General features: G+C 41.5%; 2 protein-coding genes across 2 annotated transcripts in view; both read right to left on the bottom strand.

The window, feature by feature from the left end:
* Positions 1 to 19,750, bottom strand: part of LOC148389470 (uncharacterized) — a 32,617-nt gene that overhangs the window by 3,733 nt on the left and 9,134 nt on the right. The window contains exons 10-32 of the mRNA XM_088391852.1: positions 10,811 to 19,705; positions 9,733 to 10,002; positions 9,557 to 9,647; positions 5,863 to 5,909; positions 5,646 to 5,727; positions 4,573 to 4,647; positions 4,275 to 4,494; positions 3,971 to 4,198; positions 3,758 to 3,899; positions 3,406 to 3,575; positions 2,692 to 2,807; positions 2,453 to 2,616; positions 2,219 to 2,369; positions 2,029 to 2,097; positions 1,848 to 1,937; positions 1,486 to 1,623; positions 1,276 to 1,406; positions 1,106 to 1,191; positions 892 to 1,018; positions 721 to 817; positions 506 to 649; positions 319 to 396; positions 151 to 228 (exon numbers count right to left, since the gene is read on the bottom strand). Coding sequence (XP_088247978.1) covers positions 151 to 228; positions 319 to 396; positions 506 to 649; positions 721 to 817; positions 892 to 1,018; positions 1,106 to 1,191; positions 1,276 to 1,406; positions 1,486 to 1,623; positions 1,848 to 1,937; positions 2,029 to 2,097; positions 2,219 to 2,369; positions 2,453 to 2,616; positions 2,692 to 2,807; positions 3,406 to 3,575; positions 3,758 to 3,899; positions 3,971 to 4,198; positions 4,275 to 4,494; positions 4,573 to 4,647; positions 5,646 to 5,727; positions 5,863 to 5,909; positions 9,557 to 9,647; positions 9,733 to 10,002; positions 10,811 to 19,705 — 11,689 coding nt within the window. The remainder of the gene's footprint in view (positions 1 to 150; positions 229 to 318; positions 397 to 505; positions 650 to 720; positions 818 to 891; positions 1,019 to 1,105; positions 1,192 to 1,275; positions 1,407 to 1,485; positions 1,624 to 1,847; positions 1,938 to 2,028; positions 2,098 to 2,218; positions 2,370 to 2,452; positions 2,617 to 2,691; positions 2,808 to 3,405; positions 3,576 to 3,757; positions 3,900 to 3,970; positions 4,199 to 4,274; positions 4,495 to 4,572; positions 4,648 to 5,645; positions 5,728 to 5,862; positions 5,910 to 9,556; positions 9,648 to 9,732; positions 10,003 to 10,810; positions 19,706 to 19,750) is intronic.
* LOC148389471 (uncharacterized) lies at positions 6,162 to 9,139 on the bottom strand. Its single transcript, XM_088391862.1, has 2 exons — positions 6,418 to 9,139; positions 6,162 to 6,335 (listed from the first exon to the last, which is right to left on the bottom strand). Exons 1-2 carry the CDS (start codon positions 8,264 to 8,266, stop codon positions 6,283 to 6,285), a joined length of 1,902 nt encoding a protein of 633 aa, XP_088247988.1. The 5' UTR covers positions 8,267 to 9,139; the 3' UTR covers positions 6,162 to 6,282.

The raw sequence follows: 19,750 nt of genomic DNA, 5'->3' as shown, positions 1-19,750 counted from the left end.
CTGAAGAAGCTCCACAACATTTGCTGGGGGTCAAAACTAATTTTATTCCCTACACGCTTTGCACTTGGGAACTGCTTAGTTATGATAAAGCAGGAGAACATTTTATTTTGAGCACCACCTAGAAAAGTCATCGTCCGAATGAAGGCTTACCTGTGTGGCACCCATGCACTCAAACATCTTCTCCAACAGGATTCGCAATTGTTGCACATTATTCATCAGGACGCAGGGCTGCGTGGAGAGAGTGAGATCGGTAGATTCAAAATATTGCAGAAGATTGCAAATAATAGGATTATCCTTCATTCATTTATGTCAACTTACAATCTTCTCCTTGTCGATGTAGGAAGGAAAACTCTTGTTAAGAATGGCACTGTACTGCAAAAGGACTTTGGCAATAGTCTGAAAAGATGAGGGAGGCAAAAAATATTCTTAAGAAAATGAGGGGGTTTCCATGCATCCTAAAATATTATAATAGGATACCAAAATACTGCTCCACAACTTTTCCCACCTTGGAGAAGCGGCGACTGTATTGCCCCATGACATTGGGATCGGGGCATTCCAGTTTCTTGATGATCTCGAAGCTTTGGTTGAGTTGAGTGAAGATGTCCACCACCGAGCAGGAGAAGAGAGCGTGCTCTGACGTTTGCTGGAACTGCATTGCAAAAGGATTATCATGCATGGTTTTTAGAAGTACATCTTAAAAATGTCCAGAAATGTTCTTACCCCATCCTTTTTATCTCTCTCTAAAGCTCCGTGCATAAATTCCATAGACACATCCTCATTTTCATCCAACCACTGCAGCACAAATTGCAAGAACCATCTAGACCAAGAAAAGGACACAATAAGCATTTTGAACATCTTTGATATTGATTAATAATCTTATCGATGACTTACGATGGGTAGTCTGGAACGACATCCTTGAAGCTGGGAAGCTCCTTGACGTATTCGTTATAGAGCCATTTCACTTTGAAATGCAGATTCATGTAGTCTGTACTTTTACACAGTCTGTGTTTTTCATGTTCTGGAAGACACCAAATGCACAGAGGTTTTGAAAAAAAAAATCTTGCAGAAACTGCAAATGTAACTTTAATAAACCCGAATCACGTACCTTCCATAGCATACTTTATATCTTGTGCAAACAAAGTCCACATGACCTCCGCTGACACCTTCCCTACATTCAATTCTTGAGGAAACCTAAAATGAATGGAAAGAAATTAAGACCAAACAGTGGGACAAAATATTTATTGAAACCCATTCTGTTAAGCTAACGCTACTAACTGGTTCAGCACTGGCGTGTAGGAGTTCCTGTCCTCTTCAATAATGGACACAATGAGCATAATGAGTTTAGGCCAAAAGTCCAAGTTCTTGATACTCGGACCTTGATCTTCCAAAGAGAGCTCTTCCTTGTTCTGGATTGGAAAAGCCACACTTGAGTGTCACTATAGAGCCATTCCGGGTCAGTGACTGTCTAATCAATTTGTGACTCACCATTTCCACCGGCTGGTACTGTTGGCTGTACAGATCGTGGCAGTTATTGAAGATGTAGTCGTAGGTGGAGTTGAGACAGGCCTTGACACAGTCTCGGACGACTTGGCTGGCTCTGGGTGGAGACTGTAATTCCTGGACCTGATCATCATATGGTGTAAGAAGCACGAGCAGTTACAATAACCTCACACAAAACTTTGTTTAAATCAACAGTGCCATCTAGAGCAGTAAAAAAAATTACAACAACTGGTTCATGAAGCTTTTTGAAGCTTCATTTTCCCATCACAATGCAAAATATCCATCTATCGATTAATAACACCAAAGTTTAAATTCTGATAGATACAAAATGTATGCGTGTTGGCTACCTTCATTCTGAAGAATGTGATACTGGTTAAAAGATCCACAGTGGATTTTAAATCCTGGAGGCGATCCTTATTGCTGGCAGGAAAGTGGTTCTACAAAAAAAGAAAAAAATAATCTTAAAACGCATTGCTTTGACAGCTTTTGTCTTAAATGGTGGAAAAAAAATATGATAGAATATCTTACTCTGTAGGTAGAGAGGTCTATACGCAAGGAGTTGTGCAACTGGTCAAGGAGCTTAATAAAACGTTCTTTCTGTGGAAGAAATTGTATGGAAGGTTTTCTTAAAAATACATACTGAACTGTAAAGTGAAATAATATTGTATATAACAGGAAAAAAAATATTCATGTGTGTGTACTGTGTTCCGGTACAAACCCCAAAATTGGAGGCCGCAAAACGGTCGGAGGCGGACACATTGGTGGAGGCGGTTGTGTGGGCGTAGAAGGCATTTATATTGGCGAGCAGCGTGCTCATCACCGCAGGAACCCCGGGACACATGTATTTAGAAGACAGGCAAGCAAAGTGCCTGAAAATAGCAACATTAGAAAAAGAAAAAAAAAAAAGATTATTACGCAATGTCCAAGAGGTATGATGTGATTGCAAACGTACGTCATGGCCTGGTAGATTGACTCGATTCCGTAACGCATAGCAAACTCGTCCACGATATCTTGCGCCACGTCGTCGAAATAAACTTTCCATGCGTCGTCACCACGGGCCTCGGGGATTTTCACCACACCGTGTCCGTGGATATCCGTAGAGTGGTGGAACAGGTTCTAGAATGGAATAAAAAGTGTTTGGTCCATTAGTCACTCATGAGTTATGTTTCTAAAAATAATCGAATCAATTACCTCATGCAAACAGGTATACTGCACATGGTATGGAGCCACCTTCTCCTCCCCCTTGATCTCCACGTTGATTTGGAGGCGGATGGCCCCGGACACGGCTGACTTGTCCGTCCTCTTCTCTGTAATTGAACACAAACTCAGTCAACAGTGGATTTACACAGCGTGTCAGTATTTGATGGAGTTGTTGAGCATTCGGTAGCGACTAATAAAAGCTTTCCAAAGTAAGGGGGGGTTGGGTAGCTGACTGAAGACATGAGCGGGGGGGCTTTTCTGTAGGCGGAGAGTCTTGCGATTTCACCCCCTGCTATTTACTCTGACAGGCTCACCATTAAGGGTAATTCATACATGTCGTTGGGAACGGTCGGTTTTTAACTCAAGCACTTGATAATCACACATAAGGAGGAGAAGGTGGTGGGGGTGGGGTACTTTGGAGCAGATGATGGAGAAAGAACAGGGACACCGTGTTAAATGTACCAGAATTTCATTGACTTGATTTCTTCCTGTTCCAAAAGTTTTATAAGCACAGCATGTCGTGCTAGTATGTTAATTTCCAAGCTCTGATTTACAGTTTTATATGTACCAATGGATGAAATAGTAAAAAAAATGGTAAAATCTTTTTGCAATGAATGATCAGAAACCTTCAATTCATTATATCCACAGTTAAATCAATTATTATTATTATCATTTTTAATTCTGATGTATCGTAAACACACTCACCGAGATTGTACCAGACGTCCATTTCTCCACTCAGTGTTCGGACTTCAATAATACTCTGGCCGAGGAAATCGTCAGATTCTCTCTTAAGACGCTGCTTGACTCTTGACTTGATGTCATCGTCCTCATCCCACACGCGCACCTTGATTCTGTCTGATGAATTGTGGCATTCGCTAAGAAAAGGGAAATAAATAGGAATAGAGTATCTTGAATTTAGTTACCGTATTTTTCTGACAATAAGGCGCACTTGAAATCTTTTAATATTCCCAAAACTTGACCAAAATGTCTTCACTTTATTATTTGGTGCATCTTATGATCAGAAAATTGAGGATTATAACATGCAAGTGTTACTCACAAGTGATATTTCTCCTCCCACACTGGATTGAGGTTGCCATAGATAGTTTTGGTTCTCTTCTTTGTCTTGCCCACCTGCACGGTGACATAGGGATCACTGGATCCCGTTTTATCCTTTGCCTGAAGTCCTTGTGCACAAACAACTAGACAAAAAAAAAAGTCATCATTTCTATTGTGTGAAATGAAATATTTGATTTGAAAATAACAGGCATACCTGTGATGGTGACCTTGGCGGACCACTTTGACGTACCGTCCAGTACGCTCTGTTTGATTGCCTTCATGTGTTGCGAATGGGATGTTTTGCTGATGATAAAAACTTCCCTGATCAGTTCAAAAATTTCCGGTTTGTTCCTTTCCCTGATTTTCATTCTGTCCTTCATCGCCATGATGATATTTTGCGTCCGATCCTCAGCGCCGTGTTTAGAACTCTTCTCGGCAGCACCTATTTATGAACAGGTTGAACAATCTGTGAGGTATGTAATAAAAAAAAGTACGGGGAAATACCAAAGTGTACTCACGTTGCAAACAGTCAGCGTTGAGAAGTTCCTGGCACTTTTCGTGACACTTGACACCACACTCGGAGCAGCGAACGCCCTGCCGTGCGATTCCCCACAGCAGCCCCTCACATTCATAACAATATGTGGGTGTCGTGGCGGTCCACACTTCAAAGTTATGAGGCGTGGTGCATGATATTGGGTAGATGAGTGCTTGGAGGGTCTTCTTATACACGTGGTTTTTCTGTTTTGATGAAGTTTTAGGAGACGATGAATAATTTTGTCCAATCTTAACCCCGATCTTATTTTTTGCAGCACTCACCAGCTCCTCATCCTTGATGGAAGATCTTGCAGCCAACGCGGATGCGATGCCTGCCTTACGGGCTTGGACAAGGGACTGGAGAAAAGGTAGAATGTTAGGGTATTTTATAAATGAACAACAAAAAAAATATGAATATTAATATATTAATAACCCACAACCAAGGTGAGATATTACTAAAATGGAGGGCATTGTTTTGAGTGAGGTGGAACGTCAAAAAGGGTTTGTTCAGTCATTTTCACCCAATGGTCAAAAAGCCAAAGTGAGTTTAAAGGAACTACTAAAGAGAGGATTACAACAAAGTGTTAAGTTGGATATAAAAAACAAAGAGCCGCAAGAGTGTTAGTTATCGTTTTGAGGAAAGCGGCAAGCCCGTGAACACACTGGCAAAATTATTCATGCCGTTACAAAAAAAATTAAACATTGGTCAACAAATTATCACTACATTTTTCAATCAGAGATTGCATTTTTTGCACTGATTCCAAAGGTGTACATTAGGTTTTAATAATAATGATAATGATAATAATAATAATAATAATAATAATAATAATAATAAGTGAAACAAAACTGAAAATATCCTAAAAAGATTTTTTTTTAAATCAGCGTCAAAAATAAATTTAGAGTCACATAAATCCATCTCGGATTAAAATTTGCTGTTGACCAGTGTCACAAGAAATATGCATGCAAATGTTATCATCTCCAATTAACATGGATTCTCCAATTAGATAAAAAAAGAAAAAATCATGCTGCAGTTCTAAGAAATTGAAGCGAGTAGTGTTTTGTTTATCCAACTTGTTAGTTTACTGGATTCTAATAACTTACCATAGCCTGACCAGGCAGAGAGAATGCATTCAAGAGAGTTGTGGGGAATAGTTTCAGGTTTAAGAGAGGAGGGAGAGAACAATTAGCAGCTTGCTTTCAAATGCGTTTCAATGATAAGACTCTCATCAAATCCCCCAAAACCAATAAATAGCTGCTCTCCCAAAAACAGAGATGAACTCACAAAGACACAAAACATGCAGTCAAAAGAACAAGAATAAATATATTTAAAAAGAACTGAAAATGCTTATACTGACCACATCGCTAACCAAGGCGATCTTTTTCTTCTTTTTACGAAGGTCTGGCATACTATCGATTCCATAAAGCCCTGGTCCACCACTGTTCTCAAAAAAAAAAAGAATAAAAATAAAAAAAACACCATTGGTGCAAAAATGTATTTTATTTTAGATAATTTGTCAATTTAAAAGGACAAACGAAATTAACTAAATTTCGCCATGATGCTGTTTGACTTACCCTGGTTTTACCCAGGCCTGTCTTACATTGGGTTCATCATGACAAACCTGCAAAAAAAACCAAAAAAAACATGAGCTGTTAGACTATTTACAAAATTTAAATCATTTCATTCATTTGAGATGAAAGGAGTAATGAAACATGCATTTGGTTAGTTTAATATTTGCCACAAAGAAAGAAATGGAACTAGGTTGAAGCACACGTTTCCATATATATTTAATGATAAAATAATGATAAAAGATATTTTCACAAACATTTGTTGAAATATTTTATCATACAAATTATTTCACAGTCACCAAAATAATAACTTCTACAAAAAAAAACGTTTTTATGTTAAGACTTCCAACAGTGTTATGAAGCCTTATTTGCAGTAAACAAAAACTGACGGCAAAAATAAAAACACACAGCACACAAATAAAACATTTAATATGGAGCTAACAGAATTGGAGCAACCTGATTTTCTTCTTGCACTGTCTCTGTGAAGAAAGTCGGGAACATCTCATTAGAAAGACTTTCAATCAAACTTGGAATGCATTAATTTTCAAATTCCCATATTACCTTTAATACATATCTCCTGAGATCGAAATCCTTGAGAACTTTGAGAACCACAAGACCCCTGAGACCCTTGAGTAGACTGGGACAGCCTCTGATGAATCTGCTTCTTTTCTCGAAGAATGCGCTGAAAGTTAGCTATACGTGCTTTGTGATCGGAATCGAGAGGTTTCCCAACCTCCTCCACCATGTTTTCAGGAGGACAACTGAAGGGCACTTCATCTGAACTGGGCAAAGCATCCAACGGACTCTCATCTTGGATGACTGGGCAATCAACTGGGTTAAGGTAAAGGTCGGGCATTTCCGAATTAGTTTGATATTCTTCTTTGATTTGAATAATCTCTTCATCACTTCTATCGGTTATGATTAACAGAGAGTGGCCAGACTCTTGCTCCAATGATTGGACGGAACATGACGGTTTGTCCGATATCTCTCCAGGATCCTGAACGTCTGAAACGTCACTGACCTCCTTAGTGGGGACACATGGAGTGTGATTGTTGGACACATCTGTGTGTGTAATGACAGGCAGAGATGCCTCTAAGATGTCATCATCCAAATCATCAGGGTTGAGGCCTTCAAATATTTTCCAAGCCCCCTTGACAGAAGACCTGAAATTTAGCACAGCTTTGCTAAAAGTCCTAAGATCGAATCCTACACTGGAAGAAACCTCTAAAGAATGTTGTGACACAGATTCTCCTCCATCATCTTTTGAGATGCTGTGATCTGTCCAATCCTGGTCCAAACTATGTCCTGATCCAAGTTCAAGAGTGTCTCCAGATGATGTGTAGTCATCACACAGGTCGCCACCATCACAGTCTGTCAAGAAGATATTGGAGCAACTCTCACTAATGGAAGAGCACCTACCTTCTGTATTTTGACATTTGTCCAAACTAGGAGAACATGCGGGAGAGTTGTAATGAATCCCAAAAAGTAATGAGAGGTGTTCCGAACGAGTGCCTGAAGAATGACCTGGTGTGTTGCTTTGTGTCTCTGGACAACAGTCGTCCCAAACATGTGGCTCTTCACTATTTCCATAGGAGGGTTCACTCTCGCTCCAACCTCCCTCTCCACAAGTACTGAAGTGTTCAGAAGGCCACCTGTCATTTTCTGGGTCAATACAAATGAATCCTGACCTGGAGTAATCACAGGATGACAAAGAGTGGTTACGTTGGTAGTCCTGGCGTTGAGGAAGACGAAAAAGCTCCTGTATATTCGAGCTTTGTAATTCTTTGTCCTGAATTGGTTGTTGGTTTGATTGGAGTGTAATTTGACCGCTAATCGATTGCTTGGAAGGTCCGTGAGATGTTTTTTTGCAATCAGACAGCGGAGCAGTCGGTCTCTTGAGAGGTGACGTAACAGCGTTCTGTCTTCCCAAGCTTCCTCGTCTGATTCTGTGACTTTGAGAAAGTGGACTGGAGTAAGGTGCAGCTGAAGCGCCGGAGTATAACTCTCCAATTTCACTTAGCACCGCGTCCACGCAACACGAAACTTCGTCCACCGAGCCTCGCACGGACGTTAAGTACTGCCTGAGGTCTGATATTTCCTCCTGGATCTTATTTATGCCTTTGAGCTCTTTCAGGATATGATCCACTAGATTATTAGAACCTTGCTCCTCGTCTTGTTTAACATCTTCAATGTGGAGCTTTTTAATTATCTGGGGTAGCGTTTCCTCCATAGCAGACTCACAATCAGAACTCCTGTTTCGCCCTGATTGGCTAAGGGACTGATTGGACTCTAGTTTGTCGTTTACTTGTGGTATATTCAAGCTGTGTTCCACCATGAGTGATTGCGGGAGAAGCTCTTTCAGGTTGTGCTCGTCTTGTCCATCGAGGCGTCCGTTGGGAAACATCTCCATGAAGTAATTAGCTATTTCCAAAGAATATTGTGATTGCCCAGTAATACATCCCGAGATTGGTGTAAGCAATCATCTTCAGTACCTGGCAATGTCAGACCAAAGAGAATCAGTTTTATCATTTCTAATCTGGGTTTTGAGAAGAAGCAAAATACAATTTCAAATCTAGGAAACTCTGGTATGAACAATAGGCTTGCCTGCACTCTCCGTGACGACAAGTTGCTAACAACTTGCATGCAGCTGCTTCGATCGCTGTAATTGCAACGCTTTGGAATCACAGCAATTAGATGACGGATCAAATCTCTGCTCTTCATGTCCTGTTTTAACGTTACCTGCTGCTATACCGGATCGCTCCGGTCCAACCCTTTCTAAACACCAGATCAGTATAAACGTAAAATAAGATTTCATTGTATGACATTTCCAATTAAAAACTTACTTGAGCCAGTAAAAATAAATTCTAAATGCTAATTTGTTAATTTATATGTCCAGTGATACGTCTGCTATCCAATGTTCTGTCTAAACTTGTCTAATAATTAACATTAAACAATTAACATCTTACAGATAAATATAATATACATATCTTAAATAAATGCATCTGGAAATCTGAAAATCAACATATAAAAAAAATCCTTACCTTATAGTAGGAGTAGAAAAATAAGAGGAAGATCCTTATCCAGCATCATCAAACCTGATCCATTTCATTAATTGATGCGACGATATGGTTCACGCGTGTTTGAATTTCTTGCTGCACCCAATTTAAATAAAAATATTCCTAAACTTGTTGAGGGCAGAGTTTCCTCATCGGTACCGCTGGATTGTTAAATCGTACAAGTGAGGGGAAGCAGTTTAGACATCACATGATAATGTTGCTATCTCGACCCCCCCACCACACACACACACCCACCCCTCGCCCTTTTGCACGCTTTCTCACTCTCTCTGGCAGCGTAATTCAGCACAAAGACAATTCGAGGTAGATGCACAGCCTCATCGTTTCCCTCTATGTCTGTTTCTGCAATATTCCTAATTTACTCAGCATTGTGTTTGTATTTCACTTTCAATGAAAAGCTTGATAATCTCATAATCAGAGTATAACAGAATATAAAAATAGATTATATTCTTGGAGCTAAAGAGTTGAGTAGTGGCTAAACCTGCACAGCCACTATTTTATGAATTATATAAGAACATGCATAAGTCAAAAATGGATGGAATAAGGAAAAGTGTCATTTCTATTTGGAGTATAGATGATGGAGTGAAATGATAATATCATGGAGGACGGGTGTTTTGATTGCATACCTCTCGTAGTTGAACTCTGACTTTATTGATGGCTTTCAGCCAACGAACTCTGGATGGAGAAAATGGTAAAGGTGACCCTTCATCGTGAAACCTGGGACACACAAAATTATGAGCGTAAATAAAAAAAAAACTTGAAATATTGCATATTTTCAGGTACAAGTTAATCAAAACCGTACCTGTGAAGTTTAGACACAACTTTCTCTGCTGGGGTTTCATTTTGTAAGCTTCGTCTCGCGTCGAAGGCCGGTTGAGATTGAATCTTCTCGCTGACAGCGGAGTGTCCGTTTGATGCAAAGTTTGAAGAAGGATAGAAGCCGGCGCTGTGATAGGAGTGGAAGGATTCTTCGATTTCCGACCCTCCGGTGCTTTCGTGACCGATCTCGCTCAGCTGAGAGCTGGTCTGACTCAGGTTTCCTGATGACCCAAATCGACTACTTTCCACTGGACTGAATTGGAAAAAGAGGGAAATAATGTCAGATTTATTTTGTAGATCAAAACTTTATAAATGAATGAGTTCTATCACTTTTGTTAGATAAGTGGGGATTTTTGTGGTAAACATTTTTTCAAAACATGTTGAGTTTAGATTTTTAAATGACCAAATAAGTGAATGTTGAACAAATTTATGATAAGTAAGCCCCACTGATCTACTAACAATTATTTAATATTCAATTTTGCTTGATCAATAGTTTTTCTACATTCTAAAACACGTGTTGCATCGATACAACACACAACCTAAAAAGATACCAAACCTTGAAAGGTGAAATTGTGGCATGTTAAAAATAATACGCAAATTGAAGATATGTTAGCAGTTATAGATCCTAGTTATATATTTTGGAGGAATTTAAATGAGTACTGCACAAATATGAAATGTGAATGATGAAATATGAAAAAACAATGCACATGCACTATGAATATGGAAAAAGAAAACAGACCCCCATGTTCAAACACATTATGTCGACATGCTATAAATTAAAAAAACAACGGCAAATGACACGAGACAGATTTTTTTTTTCTTTTTTTACTCTTCTTTTATGTACCAATTGAAAATAATTATCAAATTGAGGCCCATAAAATAGAGTCAAATGTGTTTGACATTGGAATCATGTTTTGTAGTGACATGAATATTTAATGTACTTTGAATTAAAGTAGGGAGGGTTGCAGAGTTGAGGGTGTCGTTTATTTTTGGGAGGGGGGAGGGGTGTAATTGCATCATAAATGGTAAGGAACACGCCCATTTATAATGCTTTTACTAGCCTTTTGGTATTCAACAGAATCCTCTTAGATGAGTCGTCCAACGGCTCGTCGTCGGTAGGACCTGCAGAAGGGTTTGTTTCTACAAGCATTTTGGTATCTTTGCAGGTCAAGGATGTGGAGGAATCTAGGTCAGGGGTGGAAATGCGTACCTGGGGGTGGGCTACCTCATCTGTGGAACCTACCGATTCAGCTTTTGAGGGGTCAGATGTGGAAACTTTTTGTGTTTCGCCACTTGTTGGCTTGCTATTGTTCTTTGGTTGAGATGTTATTACCGGAGCAGCGGCTTGCTCCGCTTGCCAAGGAAATCCAATCTTTGTCCGAAATAATGATGGAGTAACAGTTTTGTCCTCTTGAAATAGGCCACCAGATAGTGTTTTTAATCCTGAAAAAAGAGAACTGCCCGTTTCTGCTGAAGCAGGAGATGATGTTTGTGGGGAAAATAAAGAACCGAGTGATTTTCCTGCGTCGCTCTGTGTTGGTATAAAACCAAACAAAGGCTTGCTTTGAGGTGGTTCTGCATCTTTTTGCAAATCGGCAACAGGTTGGGCTGTATTGGAATTAGTTTTTTGAACAGATTTGTCATCTTCATGCCTAGACGGTTCCTCGATGAGGATGATGTTTTCCTGAACAGTTGACATTTCTTTTTTTGTGTCGTCGGTTTGACCGACCTGTTCACATTTATTTGTGGAAGATGTTGCGTCTTCACAAGCAGCCTCAGCTGACGCTACAATATTTTTTGGCATGATGCTTGAATTCTCCTGAGTGCAAATTTCTTGGTTGGAGTCCACCATTTTATTTGAATTTGTCACGGTAGTATTTGGTGCCAAATTGTCATGGGGTTGTGAGGTAGTTGTAGTTTTTGGCATTGATTCAGATGGCTTTGGTGGTTGCCCCATACCCCGAGGTGCAGCCCCTCCACCTGGTGTTCCAGTTTGTGATCCTGCAGTCTGGGCCGCGAGACCTCCAAACATTCCTCCGAGGAAAGAACCCCCAGACTGTGCAGCAGTAGCAGTCCCTCCAAAAAGCCCACCCAGTAACTGCCCACCAGATTTTGGGACATTTGGCTTTGCATTGGATTGTCCTCCGAACATTCCAAAGATTGATCCTCCGGGAGCGGGTGCGGTATTGGATTGGGGAGCAGAACCCTTGGTTAAATTTCCTAATAAACTTCCACCTGAGTTAGGAGGTGCTGTCGGAGTGTTGGAACCTCCAAAAATACTCCCAAGTAGAGAAGCTCCAGGTTGGCTCGCAGTGGCTTGAGGTGCTGATCCTCCCAGTCCAAAAAGTGAACTCCTCTCTTGAGACTGAGGACCTGCATCTGAAGACACTATTGGTTTAAAAAGGGAGGACATAAAGCCTGTGACTGTATCTGTTCCTGTTCCTGTATCTGTTGATGAGCTACCAACAGTTTTGTCCACTGTTGGTGCCTTTTGAGGCACCTCAGCCACAGGTGCGGTTGGCTCCCCTTCGTTTTTCTGAGGTGTTTTTTCTAGAGTAGATTTATCGCTTACAATCGTTTCTGTGGGTTCCTGCACTGGAATACAAGTTTCATATTCAGCGTCATGATCTTTGGTTGGTTTGTCGGTTTTATCAAGGTCACCAGGTTTTTGAAGTGGGCTTTCGACTGGACCTGTAGAAGCGGCTTTCTGCAATGTGTCCGTGTTCTGTTCTGTGCTTTGAGGGACAACGGTAATTGTAGATGGTTCTTGAACATCTAAAGATGGAGCAGTGGTATGGTCATCACATGTTTTTTGTATAGGTTCAGAGAGAGTGGTGGTTTTCTGGTCATCAATTAAATTTGGTTTAGCTGTTGGTGTGGACGATTCAGTTAAAACTGAATCTTTGGATGCTGGAAGCAAACTTGCACCAGGACATTCAGCAGGAATTGAAGCTTCGGCCCTCTGGACTGTAGCTGATCTTCCCAGAATACCTCCTACTGCAGAGCTATTATTTTGAGGGACTGAAGTTTGTGTGGCAGCCCCACCAAATAGTCCACTCAATGCCCCACTGGCCTGTGTTGCTGTGGTTGACGCTGCTGGAGCTCCGAATATGCCTGTTAAAATAGATCCTCCAGTCTTAGATCCAGGGGTCCGGGTAGCAGATCCACCAAATAAGCCTCCAATAAAGGATTCTCCTCCTTGAGGTCCTGCTGTCTGAGGAACAGAACCGCTATTTTTCGGAGTCTGCAGATTAGACTGCTGACTCGGCCCTCCAAATAATCCGCCTAGTAATGATCCTCCAGGTTGTGATGTTTGGGGTGAAGAGCCTCCAAACATAGCCCCCAATAAAGAACCTCCAGACTGAGATCCAGGTTGAGGGGACGAGTTTCCAAACACAGAGAATATACTTTTAGCTTCTGCATCGTTGGGCCTCGGTGGACCAGATGCTGTTACTGTAGGAGATGAAACTTTTTGGCTTTCACTTGGTCCAGAAAATAATGAAAGTAAGCCTTTTACTGGACTGTCTGAAATGAATTCGGGTTTTGAAGATGTCTGATCAGGTCCCTTGGCCTTAGACATCAGGTCCGTCGCTGTTTTTTCCTCAAGGGGTGCAAGAGCTTCAGGGGTACTATTAGCGATACTTGTTTTGGGGACACATTCAGAATTTGGTTCTGAACTTACAGGATCCTTCGTAATAGACTGAGGTTCTCTTGAGTTACTTTTTTCATTGCTTCCTGCATTTTCACTTGAACCCTCAGATGGACCTTGGGAAGACTGTGGAGGTTCTTTAATAGAAGAACTATTGCTGGGTGACAATTTAGGAGTTGACTGTGTAAGTTTGCTAATGTCTGAAATAGAGGGGGCAGTTTTACAGGGTTCCTTGGATGGTGCAGCAGTATTTCTTACTGGTCCTGGTGTTTCCGAGGCATTGGGGGTACTGAACATTGAGAATAATGATTTTCTGGGACCTTCACTTGAGGTAGACAATCCCCCTAATATACCACCTAGAACTGATGTGGCTTGGGGCTGCTGTTTTGGTGTCGGAGCTTCTCGTTGTTGAGCTTGAGGTTGGACTACTTTTTGGTGTGTCGATGAGGTCATTGGGGGTTGGGTTGGAGTGGGACTGGGATCGCTAAATATTGAAAACAGACCCTTCACTGGGTTTTCAGTGGAACTTGATCCGGAAATAAGTCCTCCTAAGAGAGATCCTGTTTGGGATTGAGACTGCTGGGTGTTAGAACTACCAAACAATGAAAAAATCCCTGGGGTCTGCTGGTCTTTTGGAGGACAAGTTCCCTGTTGCGGCACCTCATCCTTGGTCTCTGTTTGAGAAGGAGGAGGTGTGGAGTGAGAGCCTCCAAACATTGTCAGTAAACCTTTACCAGGTGATTCGACTTGAGGATGATGTGGAGTGGTGGTAGGTATATTTCCTTGAGACGGCCCGGTGCTGGGTGTAGATTGTGCTGAGGTTGACCCACTTAACACAGAAAATAAACTTTTTCCAAATGAGGACTCTTGTGGAGGTGCAGATGACTTGGTGGTTTGAGTTGTAGGTTCCGATTGTGTCGCTGCTGTTAGCATTTCGCCAATTGAAAAGCCAAACAGGCTTCCAGAGGGTTTTGGTTTGGTTTCTTGTTTCGTCTGACCAGGAAGTGATGAAACCTTCGATTGAAATGTTTCGGATTTTGAGGAGGGGAGATCTTTTTCGGGCACAGTTGCACCACTTTGGTTCAGTGTTTGTTGTCTTTGTATAGTCTTGGGTCTAGCTGTGGTTGGACTGGGCGTGTCCTTTTGTGGTGGAGAAGGTTCGCTGTTAAATAAACTGCTAATTGATCCAAATATATTTGATACTCCTGTAGACTCTTTGTTTGGACCAGCACTTGCTTCTATTGAACCAGTATTGATTTGCTGATTGACGGATGTCTGTGCAACCTTCTTCGGCTCTTGCTTGGCTTCCTCTATTCCAACTGCAGATTTAAGGAAGTTCATGAATCCTGGTTGCTCAGAGGTTTTTTCAGCTGCTGTATCCACCGGCTTATCAGTTGCAAGTTGAGGCAGCCGGTCTCGAATTTGAGATTCATTTGATCTCGATGGAATTGTGCTGATCTCTGTTGTGATTTGTCGGGGCAATCGAGATTTCTGTGAATTGATATTCGCTGGAGGGGTCACTGGAACTTGGGGTAGAATTCGTCCCTGTGGTTTTTTTGCTGAACTCTCAGGTGTACTTTCTTCTTTGATTATCTTTGCCTTCAAACTTTGTAAGCCAGAAGAAAACACATTTTTAGAATTTTTATCAGTTGTATTGTCAGGCTCTCTTTGATTACAGGAAGATAAGGTCGATTTGATTGATTCAACTGTTGTGCTTTTGCCCACAACCGATGAAATGAGGGAAGAAATATTTTTGACCTGACGATTCGGTTGTGGTTCTCCTGGAGCGACTCTCTTCCTCCAGTCTTCTTCTGATACATCATCAACATGTTTTACGGTAACACCAGTGGATGAACGACGTCGTTGACTAGGTTGGTAACAATTGTAAAGGATCTGCTGATTATTACTCACTGTTGAGGTAGAATTCAAGGAAACGGCAACTTTTTGAGCAAGAAATGTTCGAGTTTCTTGGCTATTCCACCGAGGACCCTGATAGTCGTTATTATGACAGGAAAGGTCAATGACATCTTCTGGCATACAGTTGGGTTGCCTTGGATCCATCCGAACTTTGTTCAAGGTGTAAGATCTGAAATCTACACCTTGTTGCTCTGGTAACAAAAAGGAATTCTCAAACATTTGAGCAAACTGCTCTAGATTTAAATTCATGATCTGATTGCCTTTTCTATAAGCCGCAGACAAATCTAAAGGGGCGTTGAGGAGTTGAGATTCATTCACATCTTGGCCAGGCAACCACAGAAGCTCATCTTCATTGTAGAGTGGAATTTTGAAGCCACACACTAAAACCGTTTCATTGAAAAGCAGAGCACTGGGAAAACTATCGCACGAATTTCCGGAAGAATTATCTTCGGGCGAACATGCGTATACATATTCGCCCGCTGAATCTGTGAGTAAGGCGTAAATATACTCGTGATCCGTGTAAACAAAGTAACCACAGTCACCATCTTCAGCTGGCCACCACATTCCTTGCTCCAACAGCGTAAGCCACTGCTGGTACCATTCTACGTCTTCCAGATACATAGAATCGTCAATTTCTTGATTCACATTTGAGCGATTTGAATCTTTTAACTGAGTGAAATTATATTGCGTTTGCTGAATCGTGTTATCTATCCCGTGCTGCCAATTTGGTGAATAGGACAAGCTCGGTGGCGTTTCCTCGTAGTAGCCTTCATGGTATGTAATTCCGTTCAAGCTGTAAGTGCTGCCGTCATGACACGAATTCCATTTTCCCGTACTTGGTTTGGTTGTTAAATTCAATATTCCTTGTTCACTAGATGAATGCTGTAGGTTTGCTAACTCTTCGTGGCTCGTCCAAAATTTCTGAGGGTAAGAACCATCATTCCCGTTCGAAAAATGTGGCTCATTATGGCAGATAGCTCCTTGCCAGGTGGTAGAGGAAGAAAGTTGCTGGTTGATTTTTGGAGAACTGTACCCAAGAGCTTGCAATGACAAATTTTCATAGCTATGAGAATAACCCGAGTCCTCTCCTTGGAATTGAGAATTTAAAGATTCATTCTGGAACTGCTGCCATATTGTGCTACCATGGATCCACTGGTTTTCATCATAGGAGGGACTTATCTGATATGAAGAAAGTTGACTGTTATAAATATTTTGGCTTGTTGGTTCATACAATGAGGGCATGCTCCCACAAATATATGGTCCGATGGGCTTTACTGAGCAGTTTGTATAAGAGCGAGAGGAATATAACTGAGGTAAATTACCGGCACTAAATGACGAATACGTGGCGTGACTCTGAAGTGATCTTGCAAACGTAGCAGATGTTCTTAAGTCGAGACTGCCAGAATCAATTGCGACAGGTGCACGTTTGAAATCGTGTCTGCTTGGTTTTGGGATTAAATTATTTGGACCACTAACCTGACTGACACTTTTCCCAGTTGTCAATCTAGATGAGGGATGAAGTTCCTCAGAACTCTGGTTTGATATTTTATGCTGTTGATAGGCAGTAGATTCCATGGAAACAGTTTTATTTTCAAGTCCACTTTGTTGGGCAGATTTTTGTAAAGTTTTCTGAGAAAATTGTGCCTGAGTCTGCAATGTCGTATTTTGGACTGCGTGTTTATGACCATCTTGAGATGACAGTTGGTCTAGTGATGAATGGCTGCTTACGTCATGGTCCTTAGATGATTTTGTTAACTTGTTAAACAAATCTGAGAACACTCCAGATTGATTTGAAGGCTCTTTGGTTTGTTGGCTACTTTCCACATGAATCGATTGCTGCCTATTCTGAAGTTTGGATTGTTGGTGAAGCTGTTTTTGTGCAGCGGACTTATCTGCTCCAAAAGAACCACCTGCTTGATTATTTTCTTTTGAGTGGTCACGTGGTTGGATTTGTTCAGATTTTTGAACGTTCCTCACTTGGGCTTGTTCTGTCCTTTGGCTAATTCCATGAGGTTGGGTTGATGGTGGATTTTGTGTGTTTATGCTGTCAGCAGAAGCAAATTTAAAAAGACCTGATAAGAGGCCACCTTGTTTAGATGGCGGTTGCTTAACTGGAACTGTTTGTTGTCGTGGAATCTTTGATTCGTTCTGTCTTGCGGTTTGATTTCTGAGTTTTGCTCCTTGATTCGGATTTTGCATGTCAGGATGAGTCAAATTACGATGAACACTGCTTTCCTGCTGAACTGGATGGTAGCTCGTATTATTCTTTTCTGACTTATTTTGCCCATGTCGGTTACCACTTGAATCAAAAATTCGTCCTTGCTTCAGTGGACTGCTATCTTCCGGGGTGCTCCCTCGAAATAATCCTGATAAAAAACTTTGACTTGGAGCTTGCTGTTGAATCCGATCATGCGTTTGTGTTGTTTTCAAATCTGATGCATGTTCTGGATGTGAGCCGGGTGACGCGTCACGGCTTTGACATGGAGGATTATTTGTATTATTCTGGTTTGAGCCAGGGGGAGGAGAAGCTGAGCTAAAAATGCTAGAGAACCATCCCCTTTCTGTGGGTTTCTGTTCTGTGGCAGAAGACGATTCTCGCCGTGGCTGCTCTGGATTTTTTGTGTTTCCAGGGGAGCGAACATCTTCACTGGATGCAAACTTCAAAAATCCAGAAAACACCCCTCTTTCTGGTTTTGGTTGTTCCTGAGTCGAGATATTTTCAGAGGACTTTGAAGGTGGTTTAAGATTAGGATTTGCTAATGGCTCATTAGACTGCTTCTGAAACACTGGCTCCTCTGAAGATCGAAATATTGGATAGACTGCCACAGGTGACGTTTCCTGAGCTGGCATGGAGGGAAAAGGTGTGATGAGTGAACTAATTGACTTCCTCAGACTAAAGAAATTTGTGTTTTCTGATTGGGTTTCAACATTAGGCTTTGCAGAACCAGCAAAAGATTTGCTCGGTTTGCTTTCCGTAAGTAGTTTCTCTTGATAAGCAGTAGCATGATCATCATGGCTCGACTTAGGTTGTTCCTTGTGATCATCTCTTGATGAAAACAGCTTTAAAGGGTTTAATTTTTCCAAAACTGAATTTCCCGGAGCTTGAGATTTTGTTCCCAAGTCCTGTTTGTGCTCGGTGATATCACAAACTCGTCTCTCCGTTTCATTTTGGTTCTTGGCCTTGCAGGGTGAAGGCAAAGTAAAGACATTTTCTGAAGTTTCCACAGGAGAGACAACAGCTACAGGAGTGGAGCTGTTTGATTTTGGAATGAAGGAGAGCAGTTTTGTGATGCCAGACTGAGGCGGCGGTACGTTTGACGGTTTTGTATCGACCACAGACGGTTTGTTACCGACTCTGTCCGTGAGATTACTAAATAAAGAGCTCATGGCATTTTTTACACCTGAAATTCCAGAGGGAGTTTGTGACTGACTTTCAACTTTAGGTTCCTTCACAGTGTTGTGTTCATCTCCAACAGAATCTGTCTTGCTACTTCCTTGAGATGAGAGCCTCGATTTACTTGATTTAGGGAGGGAACCATATTTACTAATTTCCTCTTCTTTCTCCGCAAGATATTCGGAAACCGTTTCAACAAGACACTGTAGCTCATCCATCGGGTCTACGTATTCGTCGCTGGGTTCTTCTACAGGTGAAAGGACTGCTTCAGGTACCCATCCACTTATTTTTGATTTTCGGTACTTTTCCTGAAATCCTTGGGGATTGTCCATGCCGACATCATAGGAGAACGTTTTGTCTCTTCTGCGTCTTGGAATCACCGTCTTGGATTCATCAAAATCCTCTTCTGCTCTAAAGAAATTATGATGGTCTACAGCATCCATCAAATCAAAATCATGGAGTGATTGCATCCTTGCATCTTGCTCCTTTTTGTAAGCCACATAATTCTCAAAGGTGGCATCCAGTTCGTTTTGCGCCCACATTCTTGTCTTATACAGAAGGCCGTTTTTGTATTCCCGCTGGTCGGATGTTACACGGTGCACCTCTTCTTGCATCTCGGACGTATGCAGAATAAATTGATCCCCTCGTTTCCCGTAGAATGTCCCAAAATCTGGCGGGAAAGCCTCTTCGCTCAATTTGAGCGTCTCTCTGTTGAGAAACCCTCCCGGGTCCCGGTTTTTTTTTTTCCTCCGGCGATCTATCGTGTCATAGCCCTCGGGATAGATTCCAGGCACGTGAGCAATTTGTTGAGTATTTCGAAGGACTGAGATTGTTGGTTCAAGGTAAGACGGTACCGTTTGAGCCGTATTTTGCTGATCATCTAAAAAGTCACTCAGCCGAGGCTTTCCTCGCCGTTTATATTTACTTTCCCAATCCTCGCAACCCATTCCCGAATCGACAGGTATAATTCCGACTTGTCCTTTTTCATTCAGTGACCTAATTTAGTGCATTTTTATTTTTTAAGGATAACAACATTAGGGA

This window comes from Syngnathus floridae, chromosome 12 (assembly GCF_059516105.1).
Source record: "Syngnathus floridae isolate MCC-2025c chromosome 12, RoL_Sflo_1.0, whole genome shotgun sequence".
NCBI classification, from domain to species: Eukaryota; Metazoa; Chordata; class Actinopteri; order Syngnathiformes; family Syngnathidae; genus Syngnathus; species Syngnathus floridae.
The sequence above is the reverse complement of the archived record's forward strand: the minus strand, read 5'-3'. Positions and strand labels throughout refer to the sequence as shown.